This window comes from Borostomias antarcticus, assembly GCF_949987555.1.
Source record: "Borostomias antarcticus genome assembly, chromosome: 23".
Lineage (NCBI taxonomy): Eukaryota > Metazoa > Chordata > Actinopteri > Stomiiformes > Stomiidae > Borostomias > Borostomias antarcticus.
Genome location: NC_140256.1, coordinates 9,777,288 through 9,801,196, shown reverse-complemented (window position 1 = coordinate 9,801,196; position 23,909 = coordinate 9,777,288). Strand labels below are relative to the sequence as shown.

At 43.9% G+C, this 23,909-nt stretch overlaps 3 protein-coding genes across 3 annotated transcripts in view; 1 reads left to right on the top strand and 2 right to left on the bottom strand.

Moving 5' to 3' along the window:
- whrnb (whirlin b) overlaps window positions 1-5,063 on the bottom strand; it is a gene marked incomplete at both ends in the record, with an annotated part of 30,368 nt that extends 25,305 nt beyond the window's left edge. The window contains one exon of the mRNA XM_084456824.1: window positions 4,314-5,063. Within this exon, the coding sequence (XP_084312950.1) occupies window positions 4,314-5,063 (750 nt within the window). The remainder of the gene's footprint in view (window positions 1-4,313) is intronic.
- Window positions 5,064-10,325: 5,262 nt separating this feature from the next.
- On the bottom strand, window positions 10,326-15,694 carry noxa1 (NADPH oxidase activator 1; the record flags this gene model as incomplete). Its single annotated transcript, XM_084456823.1, has 14 exons — window positions 10,326-10,423; window positions 10,641-10,764; window positions 10,919-11,024; window positions 11,239-11,393; window positions 12,559-12,662; window positions 12,846-12,915; window positions 13,475-13,607; window positions 13,722-13,747; window positions 13,834-13,893; window positions 14,002-14,109; window positions 14,235-14,369; window positions 14,923-15,031; window positions 15,337-15,419; window positions 15,521-15,694. 14 exons carry the CDS (start codon window positions 15,692-15,694, stop codon window positions 10,326-10,328), a joined length of 1,485 nt encoding a protein of 494 aa, XP_084312949.1.
- Window positions 15,695-17,918: 2,224 nt separating this feature from the next.
- dpp7 (dipeptidyl-peptidase 7) lies at window positions 17,919-23,824 on the top strand. The gene is made up of 13 exons (XM_084457642.1): window positions 17,919-18,443; window positions 18,975-19,101; window positions 19,197-19,336; window positions 19,526-19,689; window positions 20,009-20,144; window positions 20,263-20,344; window positions 20,449-20,615; window positions 20,814-20,874; window positions 21,202-21,317; window positions 21,434-21,590; window positions 21,797-21,861; window positions 21,954-22,024; window positions 22,172-23,824. The coding sequence occupies exons 1-13, from the start codon at window positions 18,369-18,371 to the stop codon at window positions 22,263-22,265; spliced, it is 1,455 nt and encodes a 484-aa protein (XP_084313768.1). The 5' UTR covers window positions 17,919-18,368; the 3' UTR covers window positions 22,266-23,824.
- The last annotated feature ends 85 nt before the right edge of the window (window positions 23,825-23,909 follow it).

Here is a 23,909-nt window from a genome sequence, read left to right as displayed (position 1 = left end):
CCAGGTTCTGTGTGATCAGGCCATACATGATTTAGGTGAGTTCTAGCACGGGTTTTGAGGAGATAAAGGTGTGTGTGTGTGGCATGAAAACTAGCTGGACTAGACACTTTCAACACAGTCCTAGTCATTCTACTCCCTGAATGAGCAGGGGAAGTGTGGTGGGCCCTGGGGAAGGACATTTCCAGAATGAAAACGAAGCCTATCGGACTCTAATAATAAGCGTGGATTTTCTTCTCTGCACTGAGATCAGCGTGGCCTCAGTTCTTAATAAAAGGGCAGATAAATTAGTTGAAGCTATACTTCAACAGACCACTGCAGCCCGCATCCCCCTAGCCCCTTAAGCTGAAGAGCCAATCTCCGATGACGGCAACCCCTCTAATCCTCCTCTGAGCCACACTCAGAGTAAACAGTTCCATCGGGAACACCTAATTATTCACACCCGCTCAGTTATATAATGTTATCCTTTCTCTGACTGGCTTTTGTCATGACTCTCTCCTTTTGGTTAGGGTTATGAAAAAAGACTCGCCCCCGTACCTCACCGGGTAAAAAATAGCAACGTGTTCGAGGCTTGTTTGTTCCAGACCTGGGGAACTTGAACACGGCACACTGTAGCTGAATGGAGAGAATTATCTATTCACAGGGCTGATAGGTCACTCTTGTGCCTCCAGCTCATTTCTGTTTGAGTTAGCAAGTGTATGTGTGTGTGTGTGTACTGTATGTGTGTGTGTGTATGTATGTACTGTATGTATACGTGTGTGTGTGTGTGTGTGTGTACTGCGTCCCACGAGATCCGATGGAGCTTCTACCCATCCACGATCGAGAGCATCCTCACTGAGAATATCACCACCTGGTACGGAAACAGCAACTCTCAGGATCGCAAGGCCCTACAGAGAGTGGTGCGGTCAGCTGAACGTACCTTGGGGGGGGGGGGGGGAGGACATCTACACTAGAAGATGAAAGACCAAGGCCAACAGGATCCTGAGAGACCCCAGCCACCCAGGAAATGGACTGTTACGGTCAGGGAAGAGATACCGCACTCACAGGTTGAGCATGGAGAAGCTCAGGAAGAGCTTCTTCCCGCAAGCCATCTGGCTCCTGAAGAGATACCGCACTCACAGCCCCCATGAGATCCTATTTATCTTAGCTATTGCATAAACATTATTCACCCATGCCCCCTGGTTATTTATTTATTTGTGTATTTATTTATTTATTTATTATTCACATCCATATAGCATGTACATAATCCATCCTGTCCTTTATCCATCCCAGCTTAATAAGGAGCAGGTACTTATTGTTTTTATTTATTATTTGTAAATTGTAAATTTGTAATTGAATATTAGAGTTTATCTGTAGCATGATCTTGGTGCTGGCAGCAACATTTCAGTGTGACTGTACACCGTATATTGTATGTGACGAATAAAATAAATCTTGAATCTACTGTATGTGTGTGGGTGGATGTGTTTATGAGTGAGTGTGAATGTGTGTGTATGTGTGTGTGATTGTGTGCCTCTGTACATGCATATGTATCTGTGAGTAATCAGTGAGAATGGCTTATGTAAACAAACCTTTGCAGACTGGTGGACTGTAAGGAGAAGCCACCTATTGGACCATGCTACTGTACACCCCTCCACCGAGTTTTATGAGAATCAGTCTGGTAGTTTTTGTGTAATCCTGGTGCAAAAAAGGAATGGCTGTGAACGGCCAGCCATGTTTGGGAAGCTCAGAAAATTAGTGCAGTACTGTAGTTTTTGCGTAACTAGTTAGTGCAGTACTGTAGTTTCTGCTAACTAGGGATGCACCGATTGCAAAATTCTGGGCTGATGCCGATGTTTAAAATAACAATCCGACCGATGGCCGATGGCCGATGTTTATTTTATTTTTATTTACCCTTTTGTGCCAGGGAAACAAAGAAATGAAGTGTTTGGTTACAAAATGCCAATTTTTATTTCACTTTAATTTGAAAGAAAACTACACGTGCGTTTGCGGCGTTACGTCACGGATCTTCTCCGAATCTGCAGATGGGTAGGCTATGTTTTGCAACAAAAAAAATCGGTAATTGTTACAACATAACATCGGCCACTACCATCGGTGAATGTCATTTTATTTGCCGATGGGCCGATGGCAGTCAACAAGGTGCTGATGTTCGGCCGATGCATCGGTGCCTCCCTACTGCTAACAGATGTAAGGATGGATGGACAGACGGACGGACGGACCGAATGAAAACATGACTGTACCTCTCGCCCTGCGCTGTCCACAATCATTCAATCATTTAGTTTCATTCACTTCCACTCTTAGTGCTTTCCGCTGCCCCAGGCTCTCCAACAAAGACATTACAGATTAACTTAAATAATAAGGTGTTTTGAATATTATTATCATCATTATTATTATTAATATAATAATAATAATAATAATTACTATTATTATTATTATTATTATTATTATATACATTTAGTTACACTACCATTGAACAAGGCACATCTCTCTCTAAATGTACAGTAGCTGCTATCCTGTCCCCTGTCAGTTATTGGAAAACAGTGTCACTTTGACGTAGCACAGGACAGACAGAACTAGCCTCCTCACACCCTGCCCTAAATGCTGCCTGCCTGCTTAATTAAAAGCTTTAGTGAATAATTTAGCTCCTGATGAGATGGGATCGGGATGAATTGCTGAGAGGCTCGGCCTCTGTGCCGAAATCAGAGCAGCACAGCAGATCTGGAATCATAGTCTCCAGAACACACAGGGGTCCGATAGGAGGGGGGAATGAAATGACTCCATAAGACACAGTGGAAGGACTCTAGATGAATAGGTGATTATAGTGAATAGTGATGTCATCATACTAGCAGCACAGTACACTTCCCTCATCCCATTTCCACCCCTTTTACCATTCTGAATACATGGAGCGCTAATGCTAATGGCTACAATACAATATGAGAGAGAACACTGAGAGGAGGTCCTTTTGTGATTATCAAGGTTGAAAGAGACTGTGGCCAACACTGAAATGTACAATAGCACATTAGAGGTCCTTCACCTGAATATGTTCTTAACATGAGGAGAAAGGCAAGCCAGTCACAGTGATCATGTCGGCCCTTCATATAAACCTCTTGTTCAAGAAAAATGTTGTCTGGTGTGCAATAACCACCAAGGCCACACTGTTCTCTGGCCTTCATTTTGTGACATGACAAAATGAACTTTAAAATGGCTGGAATATCCAAGACAGACCATAACTGCACAAAGTCAATCTCAAGCACTGTCAAAAAGAGACGTATATTTTTCCCATTGGGAAAAAGCTGGAAAGGGCCTTTTTTATGTTCCCTTAAATTAGTCCCCAAGGCTGAAAGCATTCAGACTCAAGGTCTTGTTTCTCTCGTAAATGGCTGCAGGTTGTGTTTTAGGTCAATGTAGGGTGTGACTCAGTGAAAGAAGATTACACTGCCTCAGAATCTGCTCTGACAGCCTATCAAACACGGAACTGATCAAACACCACTCCCATGATTATGGAAAATAGCTCTGTTCTGAGCACCTCAAACATGATGACGATAATGAAAGAAGTACAGCATAATATTTCTCTACTGGAGACCCAGGCCCCATCTGTTTTTTCTTCTTCTGTCTGTTCTGCACTCATCCCAATACACTTCACACCACAATACCCTTACATAACCACCCAAACTCCACAATTAATAGTCTCTAGTCAAAGAGTTGCTGCATTGCTAGAGATGGCATTACATAGAAACCAAACTGGAACCGATAAAATCTATTCTAATCTCAGTTGAAGCAGAAGGTATTTCATATCTGCACTTTGTCAGAAATGAAAGACTAGTTCAGATGAGGTCATGGTGCCAGAAGCTAGCCTTAATCTGTCAATCTGTCACGCAGGGGTGTAGAATAAATTAAACTCTGATATGATGAGATTAAAGCCACAGTAGTGCCTCACACTGGACTTCAAGCCGCTTACGAGCCACCCCACGCTCTCTGATGCTCTTCTTCAGGATGTGAGGGATGGGTCCTTGTTTGAAGAACAGCTCTCACATGGAACACATGTTGCTCAGCTCAACCACTGGCCGGAGTTGTATCTGCAGAGGCTTGAGCTCCTACACCCCCCCCCCCCCCCCCCACTGCCTCCTGCATTGTGGGTGCATGTGTGTGTGTGGGGGGGGCGGGGGCATATTCTTAACATTCCAAACACATCATTGTGGTTAATGTATGCATGTAATAAGTGTGACAATAATCATCAATTTCAGAGGCTGAAATAATGTAAAATAGTAGCGCAAGAAAAGAAAGACACACACACACACACAATACACACCCATGCCTACCTTGACTGCATCTACATGAGTGACTCTGTCAAACACCATGTCGTTAACTGTCACTATCTGATCCCCGACCCTCAGTCCTTCCTTCTCTGCGGAGGATCCAGGTTCCACTAAGGACACGTAGATTCCCACACCGTGTTCGGCTCCTCCGCGGATGCTGAACCCCAGACCCTCGTGGCTCTTGCTGCGCCTCAGGGTCACTTGGCGAATCTCTCCGTAAGGGTCCTGCATGAGCGCGCATCCTGCATGCAGGGCCACCGGTGCTGTCCCCTCTGCCGTGGTGCTGAAAGCATCTGTGCACGCAGCTGGCGACGTGTGACAAGGACGAGGCTGCTCGCACGGGCTACCAAAGTGTGTAGTGGGAATTTGGACATGATTCGCGCCGCCTTCTCTGGGGCTATCTGTGTCGTTGCTACCGCTTGCGAGCAGCTCCGTCTTCAGGTAGAGACCCTCGGAGGTGTACTGGTCAAACAACAGCTGGTCTGAGCGTGGAATGACCAAACGCAACATGGGCAGTAGTTGACGTTTGTTCGCGGTGTTAAGGATCACTTTCAGTGTTTGAACCAAGTCGAAGACGTTGCGCTTGGCGTGGTAAACATTCAGACAGTGAATGAACTGCCCCCTCTCGAAGTCGTTGAGCAGCAGATTGAGAGTGTTGTGGAGCTTCCGAACGTTGGCTGAAAGTGCGCGGCCGCCCGAGCCTGTCGAGTTCACAGTTGTATTGAGTGAAACGCGCTCCAAATCCGTGCTCATCCTACAGCATAACCGAAAACACCATACCACAGATACTTGCTTCAGACATTTGTTGTACTTTCGTTTCGGTCTCTCGGATCCGAAAACACGGCAACACGGCGCGATTCTGGGAGGAAACTGAACTCGGACATGGGCACTCTTGCTTCACCGTCCATATAACCGCCGTAAGAAAAGCTGGAGGCACAGTCGATTCAAACACAGACTTTTAAAAGAGCGTATTTGTCATCCGTATTCTTGCCGCGGAAGAACGCCCCTTTTTGGACCGTCACAACAGAAGTTTTTGGATCCCTTTTCAGCAACAGTCAGATAGCCTAATGGAAATTCAGCAGGACGTGCTGCAAGCTTTTCCTTGGGGGTTTCTTGCTGGGGACAAACGTATTTAAATGGTCACAAGCAGTCCTTTATCCATCTGTGCCTTATATGGTCATCCATCTGTGCCTTATATGGTCATCAAAAAGTCGACTTCGTATAGACCTACAGATGCGTAACGAATTAGAACCCCCCTCAATGTTGTTGACTTTAACGTCAGTCGGTCAGGATTTCGCGCTGTTCGTTTGCAATGTACGCGCTGACTTGCTCGCTCTCAGACCTTTCCTGAATAGGAAATGACGCAGGTGTGTGCGTGCACACGCGCGCGCGCGTGTGTGTGTGTGTGTGTGAGAGAGAGAGAGAGAGAGAGAGAGAGAGATTGAGTGAGTGAGTGAGTGAGTGAGTGAGTGAGTGAGTGAGTGAGTGAGTGAATGAGTGAATGAGTGAATGAGTGAATGAGTGAATGTGTTGCTTAGGAACAGATAACACTGCAAGGCATGAGAAAAATAGCCTGAACCTCACAAACTATCAGTAAAGTTCCAGGAAGTTGGTCTATAAAGCCTAATTTATACTTCATAAAACGACTCATGGCTCTTGGTTGGAATGGAATGCTTGGGCATTATCTTTAGCTTCCATTCCATGGCAACCAAGAGCCATGAGACATGAGCCATGAGCCGTTTTATGAAGTATAAATTAGGCTTAAGCCTACTCTATGATCGGTTTTCTGCATAGACACGGGCGTCAAGGAAGACTTTAGAGCGACCCCTGTACGTAAGTGCCTACGTGCCTCCGTTACACTAGGCTACCTGAGCCCACCGTCCGGGGGCAGTCACCACAATTCATCTTTTTGCCCCGATTGCCAAGTACATTCTGCTTTGTACATACTATGCCTGGTGTCAGTCTCAGTAAAAGTATAATCTATTCTACTCAGGAGGCCGTCTACATTCTAAATCCACAGAGTTCAGAGTTCAGAGCTTGAGGTGTAGCCTCTTTTGGTGCTTATTTTTAGACCCTGTAGTGTAGATTGACTTGAGTAGGTCCAGTATGGCACAGTAACACTATACAATAACAGAGGGAGGCTTAGACCAAATGAAAAGTAGAGCATCCAGAGGCATCATGCCTATAGAACTTGAGGGGGCACGTGCCCCCTCAGATTTGGGGGTGTTTTTTTTTTTTTTTTACATTTCTGTTATTGTTTGTCTACCATTACATTGTACAATGCGTAGCTATGATTATTTTCTCTACTGAGCTGAATGTATTATTTGAATTATGTCATAGACCACCTCGAAAAGCCACCATAACCTCTTTCAAAAAGCCAAACATTTTCTTTCCCGGTGGATTTGGTTTCTTCCAAATGAACACTGGACCTGGAAGCCCCCCCCCCTCGCCTCGTCTCAGATAAACACGTTTTCATGGTCTGCTTGCATACATTTAGATTAAGGTTGTCCTTAACTGATGAACAAGTCCTCCAAATATTAGGCTATTCAGTATATCAGATTCAATATACTTCATACTTCAGTATACAGTATATCATTCGGACCAATGCCAAGGGAGTAAAAAAAAGTAGATTTGTTCTGCCTTACTTTTATTTTGAAAGTCCTTGAAAGAACGCTATACCGGTAAGTTTAATTTCACACCTCTTGAGTGGTATCTGGTAGTGTGCCGTGTCCTGATTTTAAACTGCAAAAAGGCAGAAAAAAACACTAAAATTTCGTGCGCGCTAATAACGCCTTCGCTATCTCGTGCCCCCTCGGTTTTTGGAGTTGCATGATGCCCCTGAGATCATCATACCATCTTATTGCATGGCCTGTTTTCGATGTCTCTCGTTTTGGAAAGTTTTAATTCACTACAGCACTTCAATCTAATAAATGCTTAGGTCTACATTTTATACCAAATAAAAAAATATGATGGGCCTATGCCGGCTCTATAGATACTGTAAATCTAAAATAGAAAGGCCCACTCCACTTACATTCAACAACTGTACATGCTGATGACATGCAATGTGTGTGGGTGACGACAGGTTCACGGTACACTTGTTTAGATATCTGTCTTGGATGAGGGGGCCACATGTAAGACCTGCTTTATTTGCTATCTATTCCCACAGTGTCCATCCAGGTAACAATAAAGCCTCAGATACTGTCTCCTCTGGCTGCATACTGTACCTGAGGCTATTTATAAACATCTATATTTAGTTGTCTGATGACAACCAGCTTCCTCCTTCCTGTAAGGCCTCTCTCAGATGCAGTCTTAATTCTCACATCATTGTCTGTATCTGTCAAGCAAGTTCTGCCACCCCCTCTCTCTTTTGCTCTCTTTCTTTCCCTCTGTCTCTCTTTCCCTCTGTCTGTCTGTCCCTCTCTTTCCTTTCTCTCTTTCTTTACCTCTGTCTCTCTTTTACCCTCTGTCTGTCTGTCTGTCTGTCTGTCTGTCTGTCTGTCTGTCTGTCTGTCTGTCTGTCTGTCTGTCTGTCTGTCTTTCTGTCTCTCTTTCCCTCTCTCTCTCTCTCTGTCACACACACGTTTTACCCATGAATTTTGATTACATAACATAGATTTTATCTTATTATGGCCTTGTGGTCTTGTGTGACGTTAGATACCCCAGTTGAAAGACCTTCAAATATTGTGCTGAGTCAATAGAATATATCAAATAACCTCTTATAATAATAAACATTATTTTTGTAATGCATTCAACTGGGTTTGATTAACGACAGAACATTTAATACCAGGAAAGGGACCCATGCTTCACTCTGCCAACAAGTAATTACAGTAACATAATCTATGAGCCTCTAACCCTTATGATGCTGTCTTAAAGGTTAGAAGACATTTGTTATTGGATTACTGGCACCATCATACAATAGGAAATATAGGATAGATCCAGACCGGATCATATAGATGTTGGGAGCCAAGCAGGAAGTGCGACCATCGCATCAAAGGCAACAAGTGAAACACGCCATAGACACATTCGAATCCCTACCGCAGTTTTGAAAATTGGGCATACAGTTCAGCATAAACTAACTTCCAACTTTCACACGCTGGAGGCGCTAGAGAGTTTGACGTGTCGACATAGTTACATTGACCAAGGGACCGTCCTCAATGAGTGTGCCAAATGTAGTTTTGATACATCAAAACGTTACTGAGATCTGAACACACTAATTCGACTGGGTGTTGTGAGCAAATGCTTTCAAAGATCAAAAATCCCTGTAAGACCTTTGTAGACATTGGTCTATAGATTGTGCCTACCGAGTTTAGTGTAGATTGGTTAAAATTCCTAGGAGGAGATCCGTTTTTCGCAAAATTAAAAATGGCGGAAAATTGCAATATGGTGAAAAATGAGCCAAGGAACACAATGGTATCATTTTAAAAAAATTGGCCTCATGGCTCAAATGTTGCGTGCATGAATGCATCTCCAAAGTTGACACGTTGGTGGAGCTAGAGTGTTCGAAGTGTCAATATGACACTTGGTGACAGGAGTCACAGGACTGTGCCCGGCGACTGTGCCAAATGAGGTTTTGATAACTCAAAAGGTTTCTGATACCATTTCCTGTTTGGCGGCTCCACCTCCATTTTCGATAAACGAGCACACGCTTTGTAAAATCCTAAATCCCTGTAAGACTTTTGTAGTTATTGGTCTAGAGATTGTGCATACCGAGTTTCGTGCAGATTGGTCAAAATTCATCAGAGGAGATACATTTGAAGTGTTTTTCACAAAATCCAAAATGGCGGAAAATCCAATTGGCGGAAAATGACGGCATAGGGTGCGTTGAACTCTGGTTGAGCCAAGGAATCCAATGGTACCTCGTTTTTGAAAATATAGGACTTACTGATCAAAAGTTGAGTGCATAAACGAACCTCCAAGTTTGACACTTTGGTGGCGCTAGTGTTTAAGCTGATGACATGAGGCTTGATGACAAGACTCATGGGACTGTCATGAATGAGTGTGCCAAAATGCACTACTTTTTACCATACGATTGTATGGGCTGCCATAGACTCCCATGGCAGAAGAAGACGAAGTTAATGAATAATAGGAAAAGGTACAAACACAATGGTGGCCTACGCATCTTCGCTGCTTGGCCCCCAATTACACTGGAGGGTACAAACTTTGCATTAAAGTACAGTATATGTATTCTCATTTTTAGGAAGCTTAAAAAAAAATCATTTTTAGACCCAACACAAAAAAACCGAATATGTTGTGTTGTGCTGCTCTGTGTTACAGGCTCATCATTGTTGACTGCATTCATACTGTCAGATGATGCAATACATAATGGATCCAATTTTACTGGCAGAGCACAGGGAATGTAGGCGTGTGTTCGACACATACAGACTGATAATTAAAGGCTTTTGTTTCATAAGCCATCTGAATGGAGCTCTTAGCTGCACCACGACCTGCTTCTCTTTTTTAGATCTACGTTTGTGACGACAGCTAAAAGTACCTGACATTTCCCTCTCTGGCAATTAAAGCCCAGACCAGCACATTTCCACTGCATTGAGAGAGAGAGAGCCAAACTCCTCTGCCCAGCTCAGTACATACAGTACATACTGGGCTTTCAAATCAGGGGATTGTATCACTGATTTGGTTATTTTAAATTATACAGAATCACTTTCTTTTCTTTTCCTTTTCCTTGTTTTTTTTTAAACAAAAAATGCCATGCAGGGTGGCAACCTCTAGAGAAGAGAATACAGCAGTAACACTAGAGCAGTCTTGTTTGTATTCACAGTAGTTGGCAGGATAAGTTAAAATTGTGAATATGTAAATATAAATGAATATCATACATTTTAGTATGTATGACCAGGTTCTCGCTTTCACCATGCTTTCCCCCCTCAGAAATAGCAGGAAATATCAGTCATGACAAACAGGACCCATAGTTTCCATGTAAATTCAGCAATATACTGTAACATAGGGTATAGCTCAACAATGACTTAAAGGCTCTGTTCATATCTACAGATGTATAGATATTCATTCGGCTCTTCGGGTCTCTCCCTCTCGTACGGCGAAGCAGCTGGGGAAGATACCAATGTGGCCCGCACAGTGTCCCTCCAGCCACTCATCATTGACTGGCACAGAGAGAGAGGGAGAGATAAAGAGTGAGAGAGGGAGAGAGAGAGAGAGAGAGAGAGAGAGAGGGGAGGGGGGGGGGTATGAGGGACACCTTAAACGGCAAAACTGAAACAAACGATTTCCCTTGTTGAATAAGCTACAGATACAGCAATACGTAGACTGCTCATTCAATTGAACGCAAAGATTCAATCGTTCTATTCATCTTTCTTTTACCTTCACTGAGAATGTCGATGGTGTCTCCTTCACTGAACTGCAGGTCCTCAGGACCCTCTCCTGCATAGTCATACAGTGCCACCATCTGGTAGAGAATGGTCCGGTTGTCCAGAGGGTGCTCAGTCTGACACAGAAAACAAGGGAAGGGGGAAATGAGCTTGTTCTCATGAGCACACGGGAACGATGTGTCAAAAATCCATCCATTTCTTCCTGGTTCTATCAGGATTATGTCAGATGTACTGTTATGTGTCTAGTATTGTGGGTGTAGGGTACCGTACCTGGCACCACAGGGTGGTTCTGCCTGCCTCGGCCACCTTCAGCAGGTTCTGCAGCTCCCCCTCTCCATCCAGAGGCCTCAGGACCTGGGAGCCTTGCTGCCTGTGTCTGGGGGTCGAGGGGGCAAAGACAGAGGCATGGGGTAACAGAGGGGTAGAGAGGGAGAGAGAGAAAAGAGGGAGAAGATGATGGGAAGAGGGAGAGAAAAAGGTTCAGGGAGAGTGAGAGAAAGAGCAATCACGAGGGAAGAAAGGGGATATTTTTAGCGCCTGTAGTGGCACAAATTGAAGGTGACAGAAATGGGTCGGCGGTCTGAAGCTACCTGAGGCGCAAGAGTTCGGCTGGTTGGCCCAATTTGTGCGCAATTCGCTGCTGTAGTTCATCGTAGGGCGTGTCGAATGGGACTTTCAGAGCTATGGTGTATCTGTAGTGGACCTTCACCACTACGGCCTCCTCCCCCTGCTCCCAGCCTGGATCCTGGAAGCAACAGCCAAGTTATCCAACACCTAGCTTCATGACGTGGCAACTACACTACATGGCTTTGGTAAGATTTTCATGTGACTGGTAGCTCATAGTTCTCTTTCCTAAATATCAATCATCACAGGGAAAATGGACCTGTTGTATCAAAGATATCGTGTTATTAGACTGACAGTACAGACATGTAGAGAACTCTCTCGGACACTCTCTCAGAGACCTAACAATACACAAGCAGTTTATAGGACAGTAGGACAACAATCATGGAGGAAGTCCCTTAAATCTTGGCTCCAGCCTGTATTCTTCAGTGAAGATTTTAAAGCAGGGGTTAGGTTTTTTTTTTTTCTTCACCAAAATAATCCAGGACACCCTGACATGCTGAGGCCCAAAAGCTAGTCTCAAATAACTACTGACTGCCTCATCCTCCCCCGAGTTTAGCATTGACGTAATCAGGACACATCAGCATAATTTTCCCGAAACACAGTCAAAGCATTTCCGTTTATACACAATACACACAATCCAAGCTGACTAGTTCGTCATGGATACAATACATCTGTCAAATGATCCATCTCAGTGAAACCTGAAAATGGTGCTCAGATAGCATAGGCATCTGTCCATGAATGAATGTGTGTTGTGTGTGAGAGCAGGACATGTTTTGGTATTGGTGCATTCATTAAGTCAAGAGATTTATGCCTGAGGTAATGATGACACAATCTGGTTTCAGCTCCACATACTGTGACCCAGGCCTTAAAGTCCAGCTGAAATGGACGTTTGAGATCATCTAACTTCTGTAGCTCATTCTTCCAACTGTAATTCAAACAGGCAATAGGGGCAGGACCTAACGTTTAGAGGAGTTTGATTGGATCGTTGACAAGTGGGCGGGTTAAAACAACTTTAGACAGATTCGATAGACAGACAGAGTTGATTGACGGATGGATGTCATGAGATTACTGTTTGACCTTGCTCTTGCATTGTTGACATAAGCACTTGGAAGATTTTGTTTTACAGGAAGAACAAAATCAAATGATTTGATATAAGATTACAACAAAACTGTCTTTTTTTTTGTGTGTGCATATATTGGTAAATAGGTGCACACTATGACTGGATGTGATCCAAAATGGTAAAAAGTGCATTTTTGATTTCATGGCGTCTTTCGGTGTTCAGTCACCTGTTCTGTATGGCCGTCTGAAGTGGCGGAGTACATGGGTGGTTCAGCTGCCAGCATGGCGGTGGAGGCGTAGGGAGGTGGTGGTGTCAGACTGTCTGGCAGAGCTGCAGAGCAAATACAGCATCAAAAAAAAACAAACCCATCACCAATCACGATTAACCTACAGTACAGGGATGTCGTTATGATGACAGTCGTCATTAAATAGGTAGCATTTGAAGATGGTGTTGGTTGGCTGTGGCACCATACGCTTCAGGCCTTCCCAATGGGGTTGAATGAGAGGATCCTACCGCTGACAGATGCAGCATCGCTGCCGTGGGCCTCTGGGCGAGCGGGGGGCCTGAGGCCTGGGGGGATGCCCTGCGGAGGTCACAATGAAGGTAGTCTAGGTAACAGATTACTTTATGAACATTTCATTTTATAAGTCAATATCCAAAGAGGACAGAATAATTACTGCTTTTCCTCGGGTGAAAACACGACATTCAATGACAAGGTTATACAGAGCGACCCTTTCACTGTTCACGTCATGTACAGGATTTAAGCAGATGGAGCCTTTCATGGCACCACTTTTTTTTTCAAGTCTCAGAGTTGCAGTAGAGATAAGCTCTATTCAGCAAAAAACAAAAGCAAAAGCTGAAATTGGACAATAGTGATAGAATAGCCCTGAGTAAGCCTTAAAAACTACAAAGCTCCAGATTTCATCTCTGTGAACATAAGGCATGAGAGCAAAAAACCCCAACAAAAATCACCCTTCTCCTTTTGGTTTTGGACGTCTTATCCACCAGTTCCAGCATTGCCATGGGAACAAGGCCTTTCTAAAGAAGGGAGGTGAACGGAAACAAACAAAGACTTATATTAACATCTCAGGATGAAAGAAATTGAAAGGGCCACATTTTTAGGAGGTGCAGGCTCCTCCCACCTTTCCGTCATATGTGACAGTGGCCATGCCGTCCGCATCGCTGAAGAAAAGGACGTTTGCTCCCTTTGGCACGGTCAGCTCACTCGATGCTTGGGCCATGTAAGGGCCGGTCAGACACATGTCACGGGTCTCTCTGAGGGGCAAGAGAGACCACATTACAAATGTCACTTACTCGTAAACACACACACACACACGCACACACAACTAATAATAGCTACAGTACAAAACATGCTGCAGGATTACTTACGGAACATCCTGCTTTTGCTCAGTTTTCTAAGGGAGGACAGAGGGAGAGGCTCGCATTAATGTGTATTACTGTAAAACTGAAATGCTTATTACACCGATCGACCTTACAGTACCTGCTCCTCGTGAGGTTTAAAGCCGCCAATTTTATCATTGGGGATCGGGGACACGATTACCTGAAAGCACAGGAAAGGACACTGCGTCAATGCACTGGACAACAATACCACACACTACAGTACAGTATATTGACTCTGTTGGTGCAGTGTAACTGTACAGTGAGCTACCTTGGGTTTCCCCAGGAAGTCTCTCTGCTGTATCTGTTCTATGTCCTGTTTCCTGGGGCGGAACACCTCTCCCACAGGCACGAAGAGGGGGTTTAGCACCTCCTTCCTCTGGGGGAGGACACAGACACACACTGGCTTCAGCAGCTCTCAGGCCATGGTGGCCAGAACAATGAGCATCTGATATACTGAACAGTACTGAGAATTCATATCTGAAAAGTGTTCCAGAGACTTACAGAGATGTTCTCCAGTGCCACTTCCACGTTGCTTGCCCTGCTCCCACCTTTCTCCTGGGAGGCTGACAGCAGAATGTCCCTGGCTTTGTCCCAAAGGCCCATTCTGCAGTGGACAGCTGCGGCATTATATAAAACCTGCCCAAGAAGAGAGAAAAGTACATGATCATCAACCTCCCCATATGGTTATGCAGAAAAACAAAGCACAAGCAGACGTGAAAATATAAGATACACCAGTAAATGCTATGGGTCCAGGTTTCAAAGACAAGATCTCAAAAGCTTTAATACTGTATCACCAACATGTTGCTAATATTCCAAAAGAACACATTATTATGTTGCTGACAGTTCTATACGGTTACATGACTGTTTGAGTCTGTGGCTAAAAGGTAACAACCACAGGTGTACATGTGCTGGGAATGTGTGATAACTTCACTATGACAAGTATTTCATGTTACATAACCTCTGATCTCTGAATGGAGCTTTTGTTGGACGGGTCTTTCCAGGTGTACCGTATCTAGCTCTTGAACTACACAATGGGGTGTTGACACAATCGAAGCAGGTGACAAAGCCAGCCGTTTCTCAGCTCTGACACCACATACTGTATACAGTATGCCGCCATTGGGAATTCATTTTCAGAGTGTGAAGTTTGACTCACATATGGAGTGACACAGTACTGTGATGCATCTCTGACCTGCCAGCTGTAGAGTTTGTAGCGCAGGCCCAGCTGCCTGTAGTCGATGACCGGATTCTCTCTCATGTGCTTCTGAGCCCAGATATAATCGTTCAGAGCCTCCTCCAGCCTGAGAGAGGTGTGTGTGTGTGTGTGTGTGTGTGTGTGTGTGTGCGTGTGCGTGTGCGTGTGCGTGTGTGTGTGTGTGTGTGTGTGTGTGTGGGGAGGGGGTACAAAAGAAATGACTGAGATTCTAAGCATCAAGTATCACCTGGCAACCCAATGAAGAGGGAAATGAAAAACAGCAATACTAGTCAGAGACCAATACGAGATGTAATCTAATCGGATGCGACTGTGGTGTTGTCTGTCATATTTGAACAATGAAGAAAAGATGAAGGAAGAGAAAGAACAGTGAAGTGTATTGTAATCGCACACCGGTTTGCCAGCATGTATGCTCCAGCCCTCTGGAAAAACCCAACGGCAAGTCTCTGGTCCTTCGCTATGGTCTCGTCCAGAGCCTAGACACATGGATAATACTGTAGTAAGGAAACACACATACACACACGCACATGCACACACACACACACACACACACACACACACACTTACACTACTGTACCTCAATAGCAGGCTCCAGTTGTCCAATTGCGAGGTAGACAGAGGCAGTTACAAACAGTGTCCGAGAGGTGGGTTCTGAGATCTCGTCCAGTTTAGTTAAGGCCCCATGCCAGTCTTTGGCATCAATTGCCCTCACTGCCTCATCCCACAGACGCAGCAGCTCCGTGTACAACATGCTCCTGGAACGCCACCATAACCAGCATTAGAGCAGCTCTGTGTACAACATGCTCTTGGAACGCCACCATAACCAGCATTAGGTCTGGGGAGCATTCCAGAAAGGGGGTTTAGTGAAAACTTTTGCTAAGCCTGAGATTCAATTCAATCTCTGTATTTTCAGTATTCAAACTCATTTTTGAATTGAATCTCAGGCTTAGCAAAAGTTTTCACTAAACCTGCTTTCTGGAATACCACTGTACTATTATCCTTGTTGCCTGAATGCATTGCAATGAATACAGTACCTTGACTATGTGGGAGTTTTATTCGAGCTTTATTGTACTTTAAGAACAGTAGGTCTATTTGATAATCATACAATGGAAAACAAATAATAAAGCTCTTCTTTGACATGATTTTGAAACAAACAACAAGACGTCAGAGTTAAGGTCATCAACAGGCACACTATACATGTAGATCTTGAAAGCTACAACTTCTTTGAACACGACCAATGCCCACCTTCAAACAAACAACTATTGGTGTGTACTGTATTCTATAGAAATTAAGAATTTTATATTAAAAAGGGTTAACAATTTACCTTTTTTTTACAGGTTCCTCCACACAACTTTTAAAAGAGACGTTTTATGAGCACTCAGAGTCAACAGTCAGTGGTTCCATGTAATCCTGAGCACCTCAGTCTCCCAACAATGAAGTGGAGACTCAAGACAGGCTGCCTGTGGTGGAGACAGGTGGGAGTCACCCTGCTCGACAAGGAAATGTTCTTCTACATTCCCCAGAATCAGACGTGTGTGTGTGGGCGGGGAGCAACCAGAGAGTATATAGGGACAAGATAGCACGTACACACAGCAATCAATCAATCAATCAATCAAAGCTTTATTTGTATAGCACATTTCATACCCAGAGGCAACACAATGCGCTTTACAGAGAACAAGGGAGGTGGGCATACGTCCCACCCCTACATATTCCAGAGGGAAGCAAAAAAAACAGTATCACCCAGGGGCCAGATAAGTGAGCTGTAAAAATTCTTCCCTGACCCCATTCAACAAGACGATCGAGCAAAACTCCTGGAGTATGTTTGTCTACCGGTTTAGAACATTTATAGAGCAATAAATTACATTGAATTACATTTTCAGAGTAAGAGAGGCTAAAAACATCAGCAGCTTTAATAGAGTAGGCTACTGACTCACAAAGTGAACACACAAATTACAATTGAAGCATAAAATAGAATAGAATAAAAAGGTATGTCCTACTGCACCCAGGCTACAATGAGCCATGACTGGAAAATGGTCTGTGAATTCCAGATAACACTTGATAGCCTACCTGACCGGGAGGCTCAGGAGGAGGAAGAAGGAAGCAACATTTTTCAGAAGTGGTCAAGTGGACTCTGTTTAGAGTGTGAAAACAAATGAGACAATGTAATCTGTAACATACTTTTACTAGGAATGGTGCTCAGAGAGCACAGACCTCTGCCCCTAAATGCATTCTCCCTACAATTCCAGATGAGGATTAAAAGGAGACCCCCACATAATGCCTGACCAATTCCACTTCAGAGTGGTAGCACACCACCTCAGAGTGTCACCCAGAGACTTTCAGGACATTCTGATGTGGCATTTAATAATATAGGCCCTCTAAAATGTCCTAAATGGCCTACTATGTTCCTCTAATTTCAGATTAGGATTAAAAGGACACCGCCCATAATGCCACATCAATTCCACATCAATTCCACATCACAGTGGTAGCAGATCATCTCAGTGTCACCCAGAGATTTTCAGGACATTCTGATATGGCATTTCAAAATAAAGACCCTCAAAAATGTCCCAAACAAGCTACTATTTCCTTTAATTTCAGATTAGGATTAAAAGGAGACCGCCCAGAATGCCACACCAATTCCACATCACAGTGGTACAATAGCACACCACCCAAGAGTGTCACCCAGAGACTTAAAAAAAAGGGCCTCTAAAATGTTATGGTTACCCTAGTCTGGCTCAACGGATGTAGGTTTTGGCAATAAACCTTGTCATTCGTTGTCACACTGCCAAATCAGTGGCGAGTCTGGCGACGCAAATTAATCTGATTCGGGCCTCTCGGCACCAATCAGATTTGATCCAGACTATTTTGCAAGAGCACAGTCGCTGCGCCCGGAGCTGGCTCCGCCCAAGACGACTGTGATTGGTTTAAAGAAATACTGCGTTTCCCCCCACAGCGTAAACGAAGTGTGGAGATAGGTCTGGCTATGCGAGACTAGGGTTACCCTAACCCTAACCTTAATTTAACCCTAACCCAAATGGCCTATGCGTTTATGGGAACTAGCCTTTACCGTCCTTCTACACCGGCCGTACTGTATCCCATCTAGCCAGCAGGTTCCATAGCTGAATCATTGAGAGTGTCGCCTCTTAGCATTCTATACTCGTCTTCCCTACAAGAGGTGGCAGTAACGCGCTCGTCAAACACCGTTTCCGACACTAGGAAGTCAGGAGTAGGCCTAGTCGCAATCGCAATTCACTCAGATTTTGGCTTTCAGATTGTGGTAACACCTAAACAAGTAAACGCTAAACATTAATGTGCAGAGTGTTTATATATCTGTAATATCCAACCGGTGTGGTTGCTGTCACGTGACAACGGACTCGTGATATTATGGGCATGCAGGGTTGACTCATTTGGCAAGAAACAACTTCAAAATGGCAAAGCTAACGTTTGCGTGCCTGCTCTTTCTCTACGCTGAGGCACAGGGGCTTCCAAGCAGGCATTTTCAGGTAAATGATAGCTCTTTCTAATGTTTAGCTGCTTTGTTGTTGTTTTTGTTGTGTGATGGAAATGGCAATGCACAGGGAGTCGTCTACACTCCACCGGTTATTCTCATAAGGTTGACGATATACATTTAACACGACTACTTCTCCAAAGCTAAAGAACGGCCCGGGCATATCTAATGTTCTCATCCTGCTTCTTCAATGCCCTCTTGTGCAAATAGCATATTAGAAACCTGTAAAGTATGACACTCCTACGGTTCGACCTTTCAGATTACACTTGAGGAACAGCATTCCGGTGTTGCCTGGCTCATCTCCACCACTGTGTGAACAGCAGCCTACTGTACCACTATTCTTCTGTCCTCTGCACTGAAAAGTTTTCACCTGTGCCTTATTTGGATCCCATGTATGGATCTTAGTTATTCATACTGTAGATAACTTTGCTGTTTATGTTCACGTGGTCCTACTCGAATAAAAAGGCTTCTCTGAGATAAATTTTCCTCTTCTCTGAGACCAATTTTCCTGCTGTTTCTATTACAGACCAAACATGGAGACCACAAAGATCCTGAACCCAAGTTTACAGAGAAGTATTTTACCCAAATACTTGACCACTTCAACTACAACAGCATGGGCAATGGCACCTACAACCAGAGATACCTAATTACAGGTGAATCTCGGTAGCATACCTTCTTATCATATAATTTTATCATAATCAAAATAAATACCCATTTTTGAATATCATTATGGTCTTTGTCTATGTAGATCAGTATTGGAAGCGAGGCTATGGACCCATCTTTTTCTACACTGGCAATGAGGGAAACATTTGGGAGTTTGCCCTGAACTCTGGCTTCATCACTGAGCTGGCTGCTCAGCAGAGAGCCTTGGTCCTATTTGCTGAACATGTAAGTGTAAGCCTGCATGTCACGTGTCAGTCTTGTGACAGTGACCGGCTACTATAGGAGAAGTTACTCAGCTGTGGCACAGAATGCCCATGGAACAGGAGTCGCAACCATAGTACAGCCAGCAACTGTACCATGGTGCGTACCCAGTTGCCCTGAATGCCAGACTAACATTGAAACTTTGTCCCACAGAGATACTATGGCAAATCCCTTCCGTTTGGCACAGACTCCTTCAACATCCCCGAGGTTGGCTTGTTGACTGTGGAGCAGGCCCTAGCCGACTACGCGGTCATGATCACAGAGCTGAAACAACAGCTAGCAGCCTCGGCGTGTCCTGTAATTGTCTTTGGTGGAAGGTAACAGCTCACACACGTAATATGAAACCACGCTGTATATGATTTTGGAGAGTTTGGGTTTCACTGCATGCAAACATATCATCAAAGGTGTATTTTCAGCAGCTTTTGTTTCATCTTCACTTTTTCACTGAATAATACCACCAGAGAAATTCAAAGCGTTACTCTGCCTTTTGATAAAATCATAATATTTTTCCTCTGCAAAATTCAATTAGACTGGTGAAGCTTAATTTCTTTCCTGCACCTATCCAATTATTTCCATAATTATTCCTTATCTCTATCATTCTAAAGTGAGCTGAGATAAAGTTAGTCTCTCCTGCAGCTATGGAGGAATGCTGTCCGTGTACATGAGACTGCGGTATCCAAACCTAGTGGCTGGTGCTCTGGCTGCCAGTGCCCCCATTCTGTCTACTGCTGGGATGGGCGACTCTAGGCAGTTTTTCCAGGATGTTACACGCGTGAGTTCACAATATTAACATTCACACTTGCATCCAAGCCAGAGCTGTCAAGAACCTGTCGATTGTTGTGATGTTTACAATACCAGGATGGTTGTGTTTATTAAAATGCCTTGTTCAGGATTTTGAGAGCTATGCTCCGGAGTGCAGGGATGCTGTCAGAGGGGCATTCCAGAGGCTGCAAGACTTGGCTGAACTGGGAGGTAAATTCAGTCACACAAAAATTAATGGGATTCATTTTTTGTATTATGAGCAATTTGGTCAATCTTCCCTCTTGTTTGTGGTCTCTCTATTGGTCCTTCCCAAGCCTATAGCCGTATCCAGGCAGCCTTCTCTCTGTGTAGGCCTCCGTCCTCCCATAAGGACATTCACCAGCTGAACGGGCTCCTGAGGAACGCCTTCACCCTCATGTCCATGCTCGACTACCCTTACAGCACCCACTTCATGGGAAACATGCCAGCCAACCCAGTCAAGGTGCTGCTGCTCTCTTACGCCAGCTTATGTCCTCAGGCTAGATTGGAAATGTTATCTCCTGCCTGATGTCATCGGTTCATTATGGATGAACTGACATCGGAGGACTGTGTGTGCGTGCGTGCGCGTGTATGTATGTATGTGTGTGTGTGTGTGTTTGCGTGCCTGGCTGTGTGTCTGTCTGGCTGTCTCTGTCTGCAGGTGGGGTGTGATACCATGCTGAGTGGAGCTGACTTGCTTCATGCCCTCAGAGACACTGCAGGTATGTAGGGAAGAGCTCTTTTTAACTACACCAAGGATTCTATTAGGTTTCTTACAGGATGACCAGCTTGCCCTGCATTTATAGGTGTATTTCATGGCAGCGTACACCAGGGGGCGACCCTTCACATACACAAACAGTCCCTAGGGAAGGAGAGCACAGATGCCCTCTATGGCAACTGGTCACACATTTCCACAAGATAAAGCAATGACATGCTTACAGCTATAAAAGATAAACCAATGACATGCTACCAGCTATAAAAGATAAACCAATGACATGCTACCAGTTGACTGAGTGTAAGCTGACTTGTTGCTGTTGAATCTCCGCCAGGCATCGTGTACAACTCCACAGGGGTTCTGAGCTGCTATGACCTCAACCTCTACGTGGAGTGTGCTGACCCAACCGGCTGTGGACTGGGCCTTGACAGTATGGCCTGGGACTACCAGGTAGAGAACGCCTCATCTCTCATTCTTCTATAATGCAGCTTCGATGGACCCGAGATTAGTGAGGTTTTTACGGCGTGTGGAATGTTCTTACTCTCTGACATCACCCCCCTCCTCAGGCCTGCACGGAGATTGAGATGTGCTTCGAGAGCAACAACGTGACCGACATGTTCCCCCCCATGCCCTTCACCGAGAAGCACAGAGAACACTACTGCTCCAAACGCTGGGGCGTGGTCCCCCGCCCCGGCTGGCTCAAGACCCAGTTCTGGGGGGACGGTAATCTCTGCCCTCAATACCACACCGTCGGTCGCAGAGCAGAGTTCCATCTTAATTGCATTCTCATACTCTTGACATGGCTTGTCGTCATATCTCTTCTTTCATGTTACGTGCATATAATACTGTACATGTTACATGTACTGTAGTTATAGATTTACCCATACAGAATGTCTTCAGGTATGATTAGCTCTTATTGTCCGTTGCAGCTCTCTCCACATCCAGCAACATCATTTTCTCCAATGGAGACCTTGACCCATGGGCTAACGGAGGGGTACGAGATCAATCCTCGGATTTAACTCATTACTGTTCAGTGACGCATGCATGTGTATCATTGTGCTACATTCAGTATGTTTTCTTCTATAGGTGAGGAAGTCCTTGAGCTCATCACTGGTAGCAATCAACATATCTGAGGGAGCTCACCATCTAGACTTGAGGTACAGTATCAGAACTAGATTCCTACTGTACAGCCTGACAAGTGTTTCTTCTGTACTTCTGGCTCAATTCTCTTACAACGCATAACGACTGCAGTGTGATTGTGATGGTACTCTGACCACACTGTACCATGTTATGTAATTTTTCAGAGAGTCCAACGATGCTGACCCTGTATCAGTTATTAACGCTCGGAAGATGGAGTCAGAGATTATTGCTCAGTGGGTGAAGATGGCGAGGGGATGAGGATCAAGATGAGAATCACTTGAATTGTAACATGAATTGTAATGATCAACGAGACCGTTGTGAAATGTTGTTCGATAGTTTTTATTAAGCCACATTTTTACAAAATTAAAGCAGATCTGTTTCCAGAATGTTCTTGTAAACATGATATCAACAATACATATAATTTTGTAGACCCAGAACCAAGCGCTGGTTCCATCAGCCCAAGCCCTTGGTTTAGCAACTTGACCTTTACAAATCACTGGGTGCATTATTGTAATGCTACACTCTACACTATTGCTGGCTCTATGATCACAAGTTATTCCAAAATACACTGTGACACAGGCTCATTGTTTCACAGAAAATTTTCAAAAGCTCAAGAACCATTTGACATTTTATAAAACATGGCTTTAAGAAATTCAACATTATAAACTCAACTATGAATGTTGGCATTTGTTTTTATCCAATATCAGCATATCTTTGGTTTAGGAAATCATGCTGAACAACATCTGAGCGTTGATAAAATGATGAATTGATGTGAATAGATCATCAGTTAGTATTCCAACTGACCTGGGGGGGAGCCCTTATTGTCATGATATCAGTACGTAGGACTATGAAAATGTCATGGGGTAAATCCAATGATGGCTTTGAGCGAAAATATCAATCCTTATTACATAACAGTTAATGCAATAGTAAAATGCACAACTCTGCGCTATAATTATTCACACCGACCAATACATCCCAATACATATCCTCATAAAACAGCAATTTATGAACGATATGTCAAACATATTTAGTCATATATAAACAGGAGACAGGCAGTAACAATTGATCATGTTGTCCAGAGCAACATTGAAGGCACAAGTGAAACAACATCTACAGAAGGGACAGCTGAACATTCAAATCTGGAAAGACAAATTCCACATGACACACATGATGGTGAAATAAGCATCATAATCTCTTAAATAAAACAACCATATAGTCATCTGGGAGAATTAAACATTCAGTTATTTACAGGAATGACGGTGAAGTCAGCTGCAACATTTACTTATTAAAGGAGTAGTAAAGGGAAAATGCATGTTTAGCCCTGTTTTAAGGTTACTTATGATCATATACAATGGTTCAGATCAAAACGTTTGATTTTTCACGGTGCCCATCCACATCCATTGTATGACCAAAACAGTGCTAGAGCAATTATCAGACTTTCTCAAAAGTGCTAGTTTTGTCAACGTTTTGATCTGAACCATTGTATATGATCATAAGTAACCTTAAAACAGGGCTAAACATGCATTTTCCCTTTACTACTCCTTTAACTACTGTACTCTAGTTTCTGTGTCTAAATCAATGATGATTCACTTTCAAGATATATCACCAAAAACTACAAATCAACTAAAATTGTATTAACTAAAATCAAACTTAATCTCATATGTCCATAGGTATACAACACAAATATTCTATCACCCTGCATGAGGACACCACAACAAACAAGTTAGAACAACGGAACAGAACATTCAATAAAATCCAATAGCAGCTGATCAAATTCAAATCAAAATCAAGAAAATTAAACATTAGGTGCTTGCAGTCCCCATATGCAAAAAGCTTCACAGTATGCAAGTTAACAGGACTGGTCCATCCATGGCAGACAGAATGGAACTTATATCAACATCC

What these genes read in the sequence shown, in the direction of transcription:
- dpp7 (XM_084457642.1), top strand. Translation starts at nt 18,369, where the DNA reads ATGGCAAAGCTAACGTTTGCGTGCCTGCTCTTTCTCTACGCTGAGGCA. An exon ending in GTATGGCCTGGGACTACCAG is followed by an intron (nt 21,318 to 21,433) that starts GTAGAGAACGCC and finishes CCCCCTCCTCAG; the next exon opens with GCCTGCACGGAGATTGAGAT. An exon ending in GCTCACCATCTAGACTTGAG is followed by an intron (nt 22,025 to 22,171) that starts GTACAGTATCAG and finishes GTAATTTTTCAG; the next exon opens with AGAGTCCAACGATGCTGACC.